The following is a 14,403-nucleotide window of genomic DNA, read 5'->3' as shown; positions in this document are numbered from 1 at the left end:
ACTGTTTTCATTTAGCATGCCTTTGAATTGCCGCCTACAGAAGTAAAAAAAGAAACCACAGCTATACAAGCCTGCTGACTTTCTTATAAAAGAACCAGTTTTAAACTTGTTTATACTACTGATTCCAAATGAATTCAAGATGGTGGCTAGTTAAAGAAAGAGAACTCATGCCAGGGAGTTTGATCAAAGAACTTCAATTCAGCAATGTTCAGTTTTAATTGACCACTAATTAAGCTACATTAGTCCAAGAAAGGTCTGTATCACTTTGAGTAATAAAGAAAAGAATTAATTTAACCCTGTGTCAGTCAGCTTTAGTAAATTCATCTGAAAGCAACTGCTCAAACGACAAGCATGAAAGAGGAGTTTAGTGTTAAATGCCAAAAGTGGTCTACAGAATTCAGAGAGGACCAGAGACTCAGTTTTCGACTGTATTTGTTACTTCGAGAGTGATGTCACCTTGCAGGTATAATTATCTTCATTACAGATACAAAGATGTCAGCTCCACTCCCCGGGTTGCAAAGGGTTGCTTTAAAATTGGATTCAAAACATGGCATCATACCAGCCACAGTTTTAACTTTCCTGTATTCTAGACAAAAATAGAGTGGATTTGCAAAATCATGAGAATTTTCAAAGGCTTGGAACTCTCCTTCTGGGAAAAGTGAGTTGAAGACTGGGGAGGAAAAAAAACAACTGCCATAACACCACCAGAAAAGCTCATTATAATTAGGGACCACGAGCTATGACAATGTGACAGAGCATTTAAAAGTCCATGCGTTAAAACAGTTCGTTTTTGAAAATCGAGTAGCAAAATTTTAATTTTTCCCACATATTGCCTATCACAAAATTTTATGCCTACCATTCTGAATTTTTATAAAAATCTCAGGAAGGAAAATAATAAAACTGCAAAAAACCCATTTAGGGGTGAACGTCAAAATGTAAGACACTACTTTACAACTTGGTGTTTATGACTTTTAAAGTCCTTCCCATTAACTCAGAGGTGAATTCCCTATGGTCTTATGGCAAATATAAAAAAAACAAAGTATGCTTACATTTTAAAAAATAAACCCAAATGTCAGTGGTACTCTGGCTTTAGAGTAACAACCCCCATCTTCTATGGATGTAAGAATAGCACTGAATGCCATAAGGGCCAAACATTCTCAAAGAGGAATATCCTGTGGCCTCAACACACATTATATTTTGTCTTAATGATTTTGGCAACCAACAACTGCATTTTCTACAATACAATTTGATGAATAACATTTTTTTCTACATTCTGCCAATACTCTTAAAATGCACTTGTTTGTGAAATGCAATAGCTAGCTATATGAAACCAAAATATTAATGCAAATTGGAATTTCTAAGTTTAAAGCCATATTTGCATAACAGGAACTAAACATGGTGCAAGCTGAAAGAGTGCACAGAACACAAATGCCTCTTAATACCACAATTATTACCAAGAGGAATGATGGCTTGTGTACCATGAGAAGTTCAAGGACAGAGCATCAGCCAGGACGCGCCACTGCATAGGCTCCTGGTGCTTCCAACAAAAGGAGGATGGGACAATCTGCAATCATCTCATCTATGAATATGATACAGGTATAAGTCACAAACCCTCATTTCCCGTGCTTAACAACACCCTAGGGCTAGCCCACTATTATACATGGACATAACTGAAGAGTGTTCCATACAATTCTGAATGTGCACAGTGAGGGAAGGTAGTCATCCTACCACCAACACTCACATTTCTCCAACTTAATGATGCAAAGGAATGAAAAGAGATATTTTTATTCATTCATTCATTCATTCTACCAAAGATACCCTACTGGGCTATGGTGGATTGGAGGAATCTTAAGAAACACAACATTAAACAAAAGTTTTCAATACATACTGGTTTGTTCAAGAATATTATTTAAGCAGTCCACATGTTAATCTTTGAACCTGCCCTATCTAAATGACTGAAAGTTTGTCCGGCAGATACAAAGACTTCAGAACCATGAAATCAAGTTAGGGACTAAATGAGTGTTAAGGGATGAGGTGTGCAGACTTTTTCACTTATTATAAAGATGTATTTGGGTTATATGAATAAATGCACATAATTATTTTTCTTTTAATAAAATTCTACTTTGTACTAGAATAGCCAGAGCAAAGGTCTGAGCTCTCTAAATTCTGCAGAGGCCAGCTCTCAAGCAACATGCTAAGAGTCTTGCCTAACTGTATACACAGGCACAGGCATGTCTGGTGCATGGGTGGCTCATTCATTTGGCTGTGTAAACACTTCTTGGGTGTTCACAATATGGTAACAAGTGTATGAAGATGCATTAAGACACAGTCCCTCTCATGGAACCGCTTATTCAGAGAAGGGTGAATCAAGGTCCCGACTGTGTGCAGACAAAGGGCGGTGTCCTTTAAAAAGTTTCTTTACATTAAGCTTTAAATTTATTTTTTAAATTTCTTTTAAACTTTTTATTTTGTATTGGGATACAGACAATTAACAAACAACACTGTGATGGTTTCAGATAAACAGTGAAGGGACTCAGCCATACATATTCAAGTATCCATTCTCCCCCAAGTGCCCATTCTCTTCTAGACTGCCACATAGCATTGAGCCTAGTTCCATGTGCTATACAGTAGGTCCTTGCTGGTTATCCATTTTAAATATAAAACTTAAAAAAAAAGATAAACCCAGATGATATGCACATTCACTAGAATGTGAGGTAGCAGTAAATGATCCATTCTTTAACTTCAGATGTGTGCTGAACATAAAGCTATGAAAATTCATAAAAACACTGGAATACACAACCGGGGTGCCTCGAGTTCTGTTATAACCCATATGATCTTGCGCAGGTGAGTTAATCCTGTAACACTATCATTTCCCAGACCAGCAATGTCCAAAGGAGCCTTCTTCAATGATGCAAACGTTCTACATCTGGGCTGTCCAAAACAATGGCCACTAAGCACCACATGCGACTTCCCAGCACGTGAGACGTGGCCAGTGACACTGAGGAGCTGGCTTGCCTATCCAGGCTGCAAAACGGGTTAGCAGCATTTGGACCACTTACGCTACTGAGATGCAAGAAGGTCTAGATTGGAAGGTGTTTGAGAAAGCAATCAGAAAGGACTGAGGCTTGCATGTGTGCTTTATTAAACATGAATTATTACCTCAATGAAGTATTTACTGAAAGCTTTGTTTCAGCTGTAAACCACTTTCCTAGTAATTACAGAAATTCACAGTAAAACTGATTTTTAGACTCCATACATATCTGAAAAATACCACAAAAGCAGGCTCTCTGAATAACATTCCAAAAACAATGCATAAGCAAGTTGTACTTCTAAGAATATTCAGAGAGTGAAACTTGATCAGAAGAATGTTACTGAGAGTCCAACACAGATAATCGATGATTGATCAACAGTAAAAGCAAGATCCATGCTTTTTCAAAGAGCTCTAACTTAGAGCAAATTTGCAACTAAAAAATTTACTATCTCCCAGAACCAGAAATACCCAAATCAATGAAATGATCATCAAAAATGCTCATCTTTATTTCTTGCCTGACATACACATAAACATATTTACACATTTTCTTTTCCACTGTTCACTTTGAACACAGTCAACTCTAGGCAATAAAATAGAGAAACCCCACCAAAATTAATGTAAACTTAGGGCCATCTCATAAGACGGCTTCAGTTCTGACAGGCACAAAGGCATCAATGTGACTTTACAGAACAGTGCTGCACTAGGCTAGTTAGGGAACACAAAGATTCTCAGTGCAGAGTCTGAGGACACGTGTGAGGTAAATTGGAATGGAACAGCCAATGGGCTGGGCAAATGTTGGAAGCATGTTGTTGTCCTTCTCTGTTGTTCAGTCACTAAGTCGTGTCTGACTCTCTGCGACACCGCGGGCTGTAGCCCGCCAAGGCTCCTCTGTCCACGGGGTTTCCCAGGCAAGAACCCTGGAGTGGGCTGCCACTTCCTTCGCCAGGGTTCCCAGCCCAGGGACGGATCCCACGTCTCCTGCACTGGCCGGTGGATTCCTTACCACCGAGTCACCAGGGAACAGAGCACATCCTCCACCAAAGACAGACTCGCAATCCGAGCTGCCACCCCGCCCGCGCCGGCTCTACTTCCCGGAGCCCCGGAGAACCTCGCTCGGCCTGCGGAGGAGACTGCGGAGCAGCAGCAGTTACTGCCAGGCTTGGCAGCGCTCTCCACACCTTGGCACCTAAGACACGAGGTGTGCTTCTGGGTTCCACAAGTTGGCAGGTGTAAGACTGCCACCAGATACCGCCACCTTCCTCCCCAGGATGCAAGGGAAGGCAATCAAGGTTTTAAAATCACTTCCAAATCACTGCCAAGCATTATTCAACACTGATGGAAGCACAGCAGTGGCAGGAAGAGAGATCCCCAGTTGTGGGTGGAGAAAGAAGCTGTGCTATTGGGAAAGCTGAACAGAAAGTCTTTAATGTGGGTTTTCATCTTTAAACTTTCCTTGGTCCAGAGGACCTGGTTAATGATGCAAAAATATCCTTATTGCCAAAAATACTCAACTTTATTAGTTTCTTGATGCTTATTTATTTCCTTTTTATGTTCTGAAGAAAAAAACTAATGGTGAAAATGTTTTCCTTTTGGATGATTCCAATAAACCGTTATATACTATGAGAGAGAATTCAAGGTATTTTGAAAAGTAAGATATCAATATATGTTCAGGGTATGGAGAAATGTACCTTATTGACTCAACGTATCTTAACAGTTAGTTGTTTGGAAGCCATTCCAGGTGATTCACAAATAATGTACTATATTTACCACACTGAAAATAAAATCTCACATTTTCATGGTGCATGATTAAAATACCTGTGTAATACTGTAGTGTGTTATTATAGAGAAGAGAGAATTGTTCGAGAAGAAAAGGAAAAGAGAAGAGAAGAAAGGAAAGGAAAGGAAAGGAAAGGAAAGGAGGGAAGAAAACAGAAAAGGAAAGGAAAGAAAAGGAAGCTACCATCATGGTGGTTCACCATGCCAGGAATTAATTACTCAGGTCCAGGCATACTACTTGTAAAGTAGGACTTCTCAACCTCGGCATGAGCAGGGGCTGCCCTCTGCGCTACAGGGTGATGGACGGCGTCACTGGCTTCTATCCCCTGGATGACATGCACAAACTCTCACCCCACTCCTGTTGTGGGGACAATCACGAATTTTCCAGATACTGCCCTGTGTCCCCTGCGGAGGAGTGCCATGGTCCCCAAAGATATCTACCTGCAATCAGAGTATGCTGAATATCCACTTCCATTTTCATAAACCTTCACGGAAACAATGGTCCTCACTACAAGTATCTTCCTTCAATCAAACAAGAAAGTATCAACTTGTATTCCTGACCCCTTCATAAGTGACATTTTTATCTTTGATCTTGTGGTGCTCATCAGTCCTGGCTTATTACTGGGAAACAAATAACCTATGTTCACGCTAGAACTTTTGGAACCATCTGTACTGTGATTTGATTATGTGATGGGAAATGTTTATTATTTCCCACAAATGTATTCTAAACAACAACCAAGATAATACAGTGTATGTAAATTTTTGATGAAAAAGCAAGTTAATAAAATAATTGGCATTATCTATTACTGTCTAGTTATGTCATCTATCCAACCATCCTTCCATCCTTTCCCTGATCTGGCCATACATTTATCATCATAAAGGCTGTCACGCTTTCAATTCTGATTAAGGTACACAGGTAAAAAGCCTAGGACCAGCCAAGGAGTTTAATCTACATAGCTCCCTATTGGCAATGCATCTGAGAAGGCACGATTATCTATAAATAATTCTGCATCGGGCCAGCTGTGTATTTTATACAGCATATCATCCACTTCAAAATGTGAAACTATCCCAATACCTAAACTTGCCTGGGTTATTGTTAAATAGGTGACTGATTGCCTAACACATTCAAGATTCCAACACTGAGTGTCCTAAGAAGGTCACCATCAAAATAGCTCAACCAAACACGTGTAGGACGCACCATCTCTTTCTAAATCAGGTTAAAATAGACCTGTCAAGGGATCCTGAAAAAATGTATGACAGATTTCCCAAACAAGTGCTAGCCTAGGCATAATTTGCTTAGGCGTAATTTGTTTCTCCTTTTTCATCTGTTTTTCTTTTCTTCTTAATTTAAAAACAATGGAGGAAAAGGGCCATAAAACCAAAACTTCCTCCATAAGGAACAACTTAGTGTGGGTTTGCATTTTTCAGTGTCATCTGAAAGGTGGGGAAAAAAAAGTTGAGAGGTTAGGATCTCATAATGATTCATGTGAGTCATCCTTCTGGAGGTTAATTAAGTCAACTGAATCCTTAAAGGTTTTATTAGCGACTGACTGGAAGTTGGGCCAAGAAGATCTGCTATTACATGAATTCTTTAAAAGGTAAATGCATTTAACAATCACATATCTATTTTGAGTAGTTTCAGCTCCTTCCCTGCAAGCATGCAAGAGGTTTGCTGCACTTTGCAACCTCTGGGAAGGACGATTACCAGATTCACATCAACATATCTAATTTTACAGTTACCTTATTTAAGTTTCTAATATGGCACAGGTCTTTTTCTCAGGTGTTAATAGAAAAACCAATTTTAAGTCACAACAGCTGTGATCATTTTAAATATCACAGCTGTCACGAGTTGAAAATAACCAATTTGGGCACACATATTTCTGCTGCAAATGTAACAAACTGAAAATATGATGGAATTTTATCTTTTACTCTCTCTGAAGTTTAATGTCTAATACAATAGTAGAGTAATAACTTACCTGCCTTAAAATACAACCAGACCCCCATTTCTCTGCTGACCTAGCCAACAGATGGCTTTGAAAAAAGACAAAAAGGAACAGCATCTTAAAGTTATACTCTGATGGAACTGTTGAATATGCTTAATTATGGAAATAGTATTAACTCTGGAAAGACAGAAGTTAAACAGCTAATATAAAAATTGAGAGTTCACTCATGTAAACATTTTGCTGTGAAGCCAGGGGGGAGATTAAGTGGGATCCATGCTACACATTAAGTGTTATTAGAACCTAGGAATTTAAATTATTACACAGGACAAAATCTAAACTCATATGAACAGTGTTGATTAGCATCTTCCAGGAGGAAATGGCATTTTAACCGCTTCCTTACAAACTCAAACTGCTGCTGCTGCTGCTGCTGCTAAGTCACTTCAGTCGTGTCCGACTCTGTGTGACCCCATAGACGGCAGCCCACCAGGCTCCCCCGTCTCTGGGATTTTCCAGGCAAGAACACTGGAGTGGATTGCCATTTCCTTCTCCAACAAACTCAAACTATCTCAGCCCAAATCTACTCTTATTACATTTCTAGGAACATAATGACATTCTCAAATAACCTAAAAAAGAAAAAAAAAAAAGAATAGGGCATTATTTATTCCACTGACCTCAGAAAGTTTAGGTTTCTCTCTGTGAAGTTAATTGTGGACAATGAACACCCAAAAAATTCTAGAATCATATTCATCAACAATCACTGCCACCTATGCTGAGATGTTTGAAAAATGATTCTGCATGATGAAGACGAGGAGGAAATAAACTAAAGAAAAACACACATTTCAAACCAAACCACTGACAATGGTAGGTAACTTCTTGGTTTCAAACACTGACTCAAAGTCTACCAAGCTCCTGGCCAATACATAACAAGAAAAGAAAATTCTCAAGGATTTTCAGCTCAGATCTGCAACCCTACCTAAATTAATTTGATATGCCCCTCTTCTTCCCTTCTTTCCCCTTACAGATTCATAAGGCAGAGATGACAAGTTGGTGCCACTTATAAACAGGGCTCCCCAGGTGGCTCAGAAGGGAGAGGATCTGCCCGCAATGTGGGAGACCTGGGCTCAATCCCTGGGTTGGGAGGAGGGCACGGTAACCCACCTCAGGATTCCTGCCTGGAGAACCCCCATGGACAGAGCGGCCTGGCGGGCTACAGTCCATGGGGTCGCAGAGTTGGACAGGACTGAGCGACGAAGCACATACTTAAGCAGCGTCTACTGAAAAGCTGATACCCGCACCCCACCCTCTGCCATTCTGCTTAGGGAGGCTTAGTGCAGTTAGTACGGAAGAGCTCGACCATCCCCTATTATGTGCATATTAATTTCAAAGCTACATGAAAAACACTGTAGTCTTTTAATCACATCAACACACAAAAAGGCACTACAAAGTGAAACTACACTTGTTAAACATTTACCCCAACCCCCATGTCACACAAAGGAGGCCTAAGAAAACAGCATCCATCCGGCTCCTGTGTGCGGAGACTCCACTTCTGAATTGTAATAACAGGTGCAGAAATAATAATGTGCTGGGCAATCAACTTTTTTTCCTCTGATTTGTCAGTTTAGCTTAATAATGCCATCAGGAATGTAAACATTTCTGCAATTTATATTTAAAAGTCAATAAAATAATGGGGTACAGAATTTATCCTTTTTAATTTTTTAAGTAATACATTTGATTATTTTAATCACGTCAGTACTTAACTGGATGGGGTTTAAATATGCATGTAACATCAATTTAATTTGTTTTATTCGTGAGAAACGCTATTGAGTAATACAGCATCATTCTCCTTAAAAAAAAAAAAGAAGAAGAGCACACATTCTGGGGAAAAGAGAGTGTAGACACTCCACTTCTTGCTTCCTTTCTTGGAGATGAGATTCCAGGACCCTCCAAATGTCTTTCATTATGAGCATTAACAAATGGAACCTAAAGAGGTGAGAACCCAAGACGCAGGCGATAAAAACAAGGAGTGTTTCCATCCTGTGGATAAACTTTCTTGAGGCTACAGAAACAGGACTGTGGTTGGTAAATGCATCAACTATTTCTAAAATGGTGTGAGAGTTTTTCCCCCAACATGGCAATTCCCCCGTGAATAGGATCATTATCGGCGCAGCCATTCAGGACTCTATAATTCTCGCCCTTAGGTTTGGGAGGTGAAAGACCCAAGTCAAACGTTAGCCTCCACCCTTAACATCCCCTGTTCATTTTCAGGTCGGCTACAATGGGAGCAGCTGGAATTCAACTCTCCCCACTCGGTCCTACCAATTACCTCAATGTGCCCTCTCTTCAGAGGAGTGTAATTTGGTCTCCAGGAAAGCACAGCTCTGGGTCCCTGGAGGGTGCCAAAGCCTGCATTTTTTCGGTGGAGGCTGAAATTAGACCATCATCTACACTCCTCCCACCCCTGACTTCTCAGGTGTTTGCAACCCACTCTTCATCCCCATTTGGGGGTGGGCTGCCTTTAAACAGGATACTCTCCCAAATAAAATGTTATAGGCATGGTGTCCCTTTCAAGTTACTCTTGAATAAAATGCCCCGATTAACATGTGCAGCTTTCTTGAAGAAATAAGAAGAATTTGAAGACAACTCAGTATGGACTTGAGGCAACATGGAATGGAAAGACCCAAATATCAGCAATGTGAATGTTAAAAATTCTAATCAGAATATGGTATTGTGACATAAATACATCTGTTAATAAGAGGCTGTAGTTTGGAACCTAACTCCTAAATCCTCAGCCCTGCAGAAAGGAGAGTCTCCAAAAGCTGAAATGCAGTCACACCTAAGTCTCAAACCACCTTCAAGCCCCAAACCTCAAGAACGGTTCTTCAGAAGAATAAATCTGTTTTGCTCAACAAAATGAAATAGTATCTGCATGCGTTAAGATGATTCAATAAATGTGCCAAGTAGTTTATTACAGATGCTAAAATGTTCAAAAGCCTCCAACGAGTGAAGTTTTCTGAAAATTCCATGAACAGCTTTTTAGCAGATCAGTTCATACTTCAAAATATAATTATTTCATACAAGTAGCTCTTTCAGTTTTGTGACTATTCCTCTGTGTTTCCTGATATACAGATACTTTTTTTTTTAAGGACTATGATGATTTCCTGAATAGATTATAAACATTTTATAAATACACAAGAGTCCCAAATCTTATTGTTGTAATCAATAAACTTTATCACATATAACTTTACCCTATGCCACTTGAGAGTTATATTTGAAGTATGAAGGGCTAATTTAAATCCCCAAATATACGGACTCTGAAAGACTAAAGTCTAAAATTACTGACTGTGAAAAATGAGCTCTTTTGTAACACTGATGATACCAGAGGAAAAAGGGGAAAGAGCCTAGTGGTCCTCTGTGTGTCTGTCCTGAGACTCTCAGTTACAGGTATTTGTTTGATATACACAGCAAATACTTTCTTCCTGCGTTTCTTTTAAGAGAAGAGTAAACCTGAATCCTACAACAACTATTAAGACTGTCACAACCTATCTACATGTCTTCATGGGATTAGATATAAAGATTTTTTTAAACAAATCTCCTGATGGCAGGTTGCTGACCGTATATACAGCCTGCACAGTGATTCTAAAGAAATGACACAAAAGCATTTTTTTTCCCCCTCAGTGGCATCATAGTGACAGAAGTTGCAAGTGGGCTTAAGAACACTCACATAACACTGAGAATAATGAAACAGGACAACATCTAAAATCAGACTCTGCTAAAGGCCATTTACAAAATAAGTTACCAGGAAGAAATCACTAGTTCTCAAGCCTCTGCAGTGGTATTGCAATTTCAGGTAAGAAAAAAAAGAACAAAAACAAAGCACAAGAGCACACAAATAGGGAGAATAATACAAACCACACTTAGAGTGGAACAGGAAACACACAATTCTTCAGCACAACCTCCTGTGGATCAGTGGGAAAGGTATTTAAAGACTGCAACAGCTACCAGACCGCTTTTCCTGGCCACTTTTCTCCCTCAACCCTCCCCCCTCTGTGTTCCACTATCCTTCCTCCTCCTTTTCCTTGAAACAATGCCATCACCTAGAGCTCCAAGGATGCTTATCAATTATCAACACGATATTCAAAATGCTCAAACCTACCAGAAATTAGAGATTAAGTAAAATTAACCAAATATGTAACTGGTCCATCTTTTCTAAGAAATTAGCACCAGAGAAAGGTTCAAACTGGCATCTGTGAATCTCACGCAGCGATTTTTTTGAAATTTAATCGGAGGCAGAAGAACAAGATGTAGCCACAATATCAAGGTTATGTGTCTGGTGAATTTTTTTTACCAACTTAAACCTACAGAACAAAATAAACACAATTTTCTCATAAGCAATCATGCACAGAAGGAAAAAAAGAAAAACTTCACTGTTATTTTAAAATGAGTAAATTGAAATGCTTTATATTGTCAACCATCCTCCAAAATATGCTCACTTAAGGAAGTTTTTCCTGCATGCTTTTTTCTCTTTGGTATGTCCTGTTTTCTTGAATCAGTGGGGAACTGAAAAATTATATTAGAACCTAAGCAAATTTTTGCTCTGTAATAGTAGCTAAACAATCATTTTTTAAACTAATGCATTTATACCAGCTAGTTTCATTTATAATCATGGTTCTGAAAATAGTAAGTCTATGAAATAACTTCCAAAAATACTAAATGGAATTTACATAGTTGATATACTACTGAAAACTTTAAAACCTAGCTCCTACCTGCATGAGGCTACCGGGACCAACTGTGAGGTTTACAAAGAAAGGGAGGTATGTAAAATGCACTGGAAAATATTATTACTGGTGCTATTTAGATATTAAGCTTCCTATGTTAGCACTTCCTGTGGTAACTTAAAAAAAAAAAAAAAAGCTAAACACTTCATATCCTGATTTTTAGCTTCAAACAATTTAGGTGGCTGAGATTTTGATTTATTCAGAGAAAAACTTTCTCCTAAGAACATATTCCCAACTGAGAGATTTAGGAATTAAAATGTTCCTTTTTTTCCATCTTAGCAAGGAATCATGAAATTATTTTATTTTTTGCCCTCGATATCAGAAAAAATGAACACCCATCCTCCTCTCTCAACTCTATGGAGCTGAAAAGCTATATCCTATGACCAACAGTCAGAATATAAAGCTCATTACCATTTACTTTCTGAGATTTGATGACTTGACAAATAACTATTTCAAAACAACTAGTTTGAAACATGGTTTGAAGCTTGTTAGTATAAAGCGAAAAGAGCAATTACAATAATTACAGGTTTCTCTATACCGTTTAACACATGCACACGCTGGTGAGCGCTGATGATGCGATCTTAAATTACCATTAGCAGGAAATTTCGCCACTTTTGTTTTCAATTTCATTTGCCATAATTTTATCTTTGTGGAAGTGCTTTATTTTTAGATAGGTGGAATCTGACCAAATACTTACTTATTAAAATTCTTATTCAATGAATAAGAATATGTAAGCAGTTATACAAATCAAAATGTAGAACTAAAACTATACTTATGGTGGACCAGGTAACATCTGATACTGCTGTCCACGAGGATAGACACAGTGAAATAATCTTGATAGATGCTTATGCTCAGAGCTCTTAAAAGAAACTGTACTGATTTTCTCTGCAAAAATCCTCTCTCCCATAGTTAAGCAGTAGTGCTTTCAAATTTTTTATTTAGCTGAGAATGGAATCTATTTGTTTTGAAACCCCTCATCCACAGAGAAAAGAAATCACACAATTCATGTTGGTCAAAGTCATTAAACTCTCACCTGAGGAGGAGTTAATCTTTTTTTAAAAAAATTACACTCTGGTTTATATTCAAGATTTAGCCTTTGATAGCTCTAGGGTTATGATCTTTTTTTTGGGTTATGATCTTTTTTTTGGGTAGGTTTTGACTTCCGAAGTCCACAGTTCAGGACAGGTTCAAAATTTTACAGAAGGAAATATGTTGTGGGGCTATGGTCATGGAAACACTTCATAACTGAAGGTAATAGAAAATCCACATTTTTCTTTGTTTGTTCTAAAATATTACTGATTACACTACTTCCCTTGCTGGGGAGTTAGAGGAAAACTGATTTTGCAAACCCTATACGTAGTTGCCAGTTCAAAAAAGAAGAAATCAGAACTGCTGTAATGCTTAATTGTACTCTTTCCACAACCTAAAATCACAGTGTTTTGGAATGATTTTACATTTTTCTTCTTTTGTTTATTCACAGGGAAAACCTGCTTCCTCTGGCCTCTCTCAGTTCAGAGAGTTCAAACTGAATTTAAACAAGTAATTGACTTGTCACTGGGAAAAAAAAAAGAAGGAATTCAGTGCTGTTCAGTCTTCAGCGGGAAGCTTGTGGAACAAATAGCTGATCACACTTAACTCCAACCATTTAGGTTAAAACACACGTTGGTCATCAGAGCACATCTCCACAGAAATGCATGGATACACAAACCCCAAACAACAAACAAAACTCAAGAAATGTATAAAGTCTTTTCGATAGGCATTTTGAACAATTAACGCATGGCATACACAATCTCCACAAGATGTCTGGCACCAAATCAAAAGCCGCTGAATGCAGAATTAGAGCCAGTACAATACGCACTGTAGAATAAACAAAAATCTGCTTCTCCAGTGTACGCATGAGGCAATTTTAAAAAGTGGTACAGAACTGGCTCCATCCAAGAACACATACAACTGGACCTTGTTGCCTGCTTCTTAAAGCTAAAATGAAGAACTGCTAAGCATCCGTGGTTTCAAATGCTTTCTCCTGTTGTTCCAAATGGCTATTTTTTTCTAACTACAATGTATGTACAATTTGCCTCTTTCTAGTATTTGAATCAATACAGATACACATCACCAGATTTGTTTTTAATAAGAGCCTTAAAACAGTGCCTATAAATACATTTCCTGTGACAGAGCGATCTTGATTTTATGAGTACCATCCTCTCAAAAAAAAAAAAATCTAACAACCAAAATATTTGGCAACTGAGAGGGCATATTAGTGATATGATGTCATATTCAGCATTTTCTTATGATAGAGGCAACTGGCAAGCTGTGGGAATGGGAACACATATTTTTAAAAATTCCTTTTGGCTAAAAGAGTGTTAAAATGTCCAAAACTTCAGCTAAAACGTCAGTTCAGACATTTCAGATGCAAAATTAACAATTAACATATAAAAAATCATATCACTGGTAATTCCTAAAGATTAAAAACTCTGGAAAATTATATTCATTGCAGTATTCTTATAATACATAAGGGTCATATAATCCCTGAATCTATTTTATTCTATTCTGAGATGCTTTTTCTTACTGACTGTGATAACATCACTTGCAAAATTTTCATTAAAAGTGCATTAAAATTAAAGGTACTGGATGACTATGTTATGCATGGGAATGGCAAAAACATAACAAGCAAAAGTCTTAAGAACTACATATGAGAAACTACCAATTGCAAATTAGGCATTTTAAATAAAAGAAGTTACATAATCCTATGATTTATGTTTACAAATTTAACCACTTTACTTGATCAGTTCACAACATAAGCCATTTGTTTTAAAATCGTACTTCCTTTCCCACACTTAACTATTTTTCTAATTACCCATTAGGCTCTCTCTCTTTTTAA

At 38.1% G+C, this 14,403-nt stretch overlaps 1 protein-coding gene across 29 annotated transcripts in view; it reads right to left on the bottom strand.

Moving 5' to 3' along the window:
- Nucleotides 1-14,403, bottom strand: part of TCF4 (transcription factor 4) — a 377,557-nt gene that overhangs the window by 92,152 nt on the left and 271,002 nt on the right. The window contains exons 1-2 of one of the 29 annotated variants that reach the window (XM_070452493.1): nt 7,422-7,507; nt 6,784-6,838 (exon numbers count right to left, since the gene is read on the bottom strand). The exons of the other annotated variants lie outside the window; for them this stretch is intronic. Of the exons in view, the coding sequence (XP_070308594.1) occupies nt 6,784-6,838; nt 7,422-7,498 (132 nt within the window). The 5' untranslated portion in view covers nt 7,499-7,507. Of the gene's footprint in view, nt 1-6,783; nt 6,839-7,421; nt 7,508-14,403 lie in introns of those variants that run through there. 29 annotated transcript variants of the gene reach the window in all.

Source organism: Odocoileus virginianus, chromosome 22 (assembly GCF_023699985.2).
Source record: "Odocoileus virginianus isolate 20LAN1187 ecotype Illinois chromosome 22, Ovbor_1.2, whole genome shotgun sequence".
Lineage (NCBI taxonomy): Eukaryota > Metazoa > Chordata > Mammalia > Artiodactyla > Cervidae > Odocoileus > Odocoileus virginianus.
The sequence above is the reverse complement of the archived record's forward strand: the minus strand, read 5'-3'. Positions and strand labels throughout refer to the sequence as shown.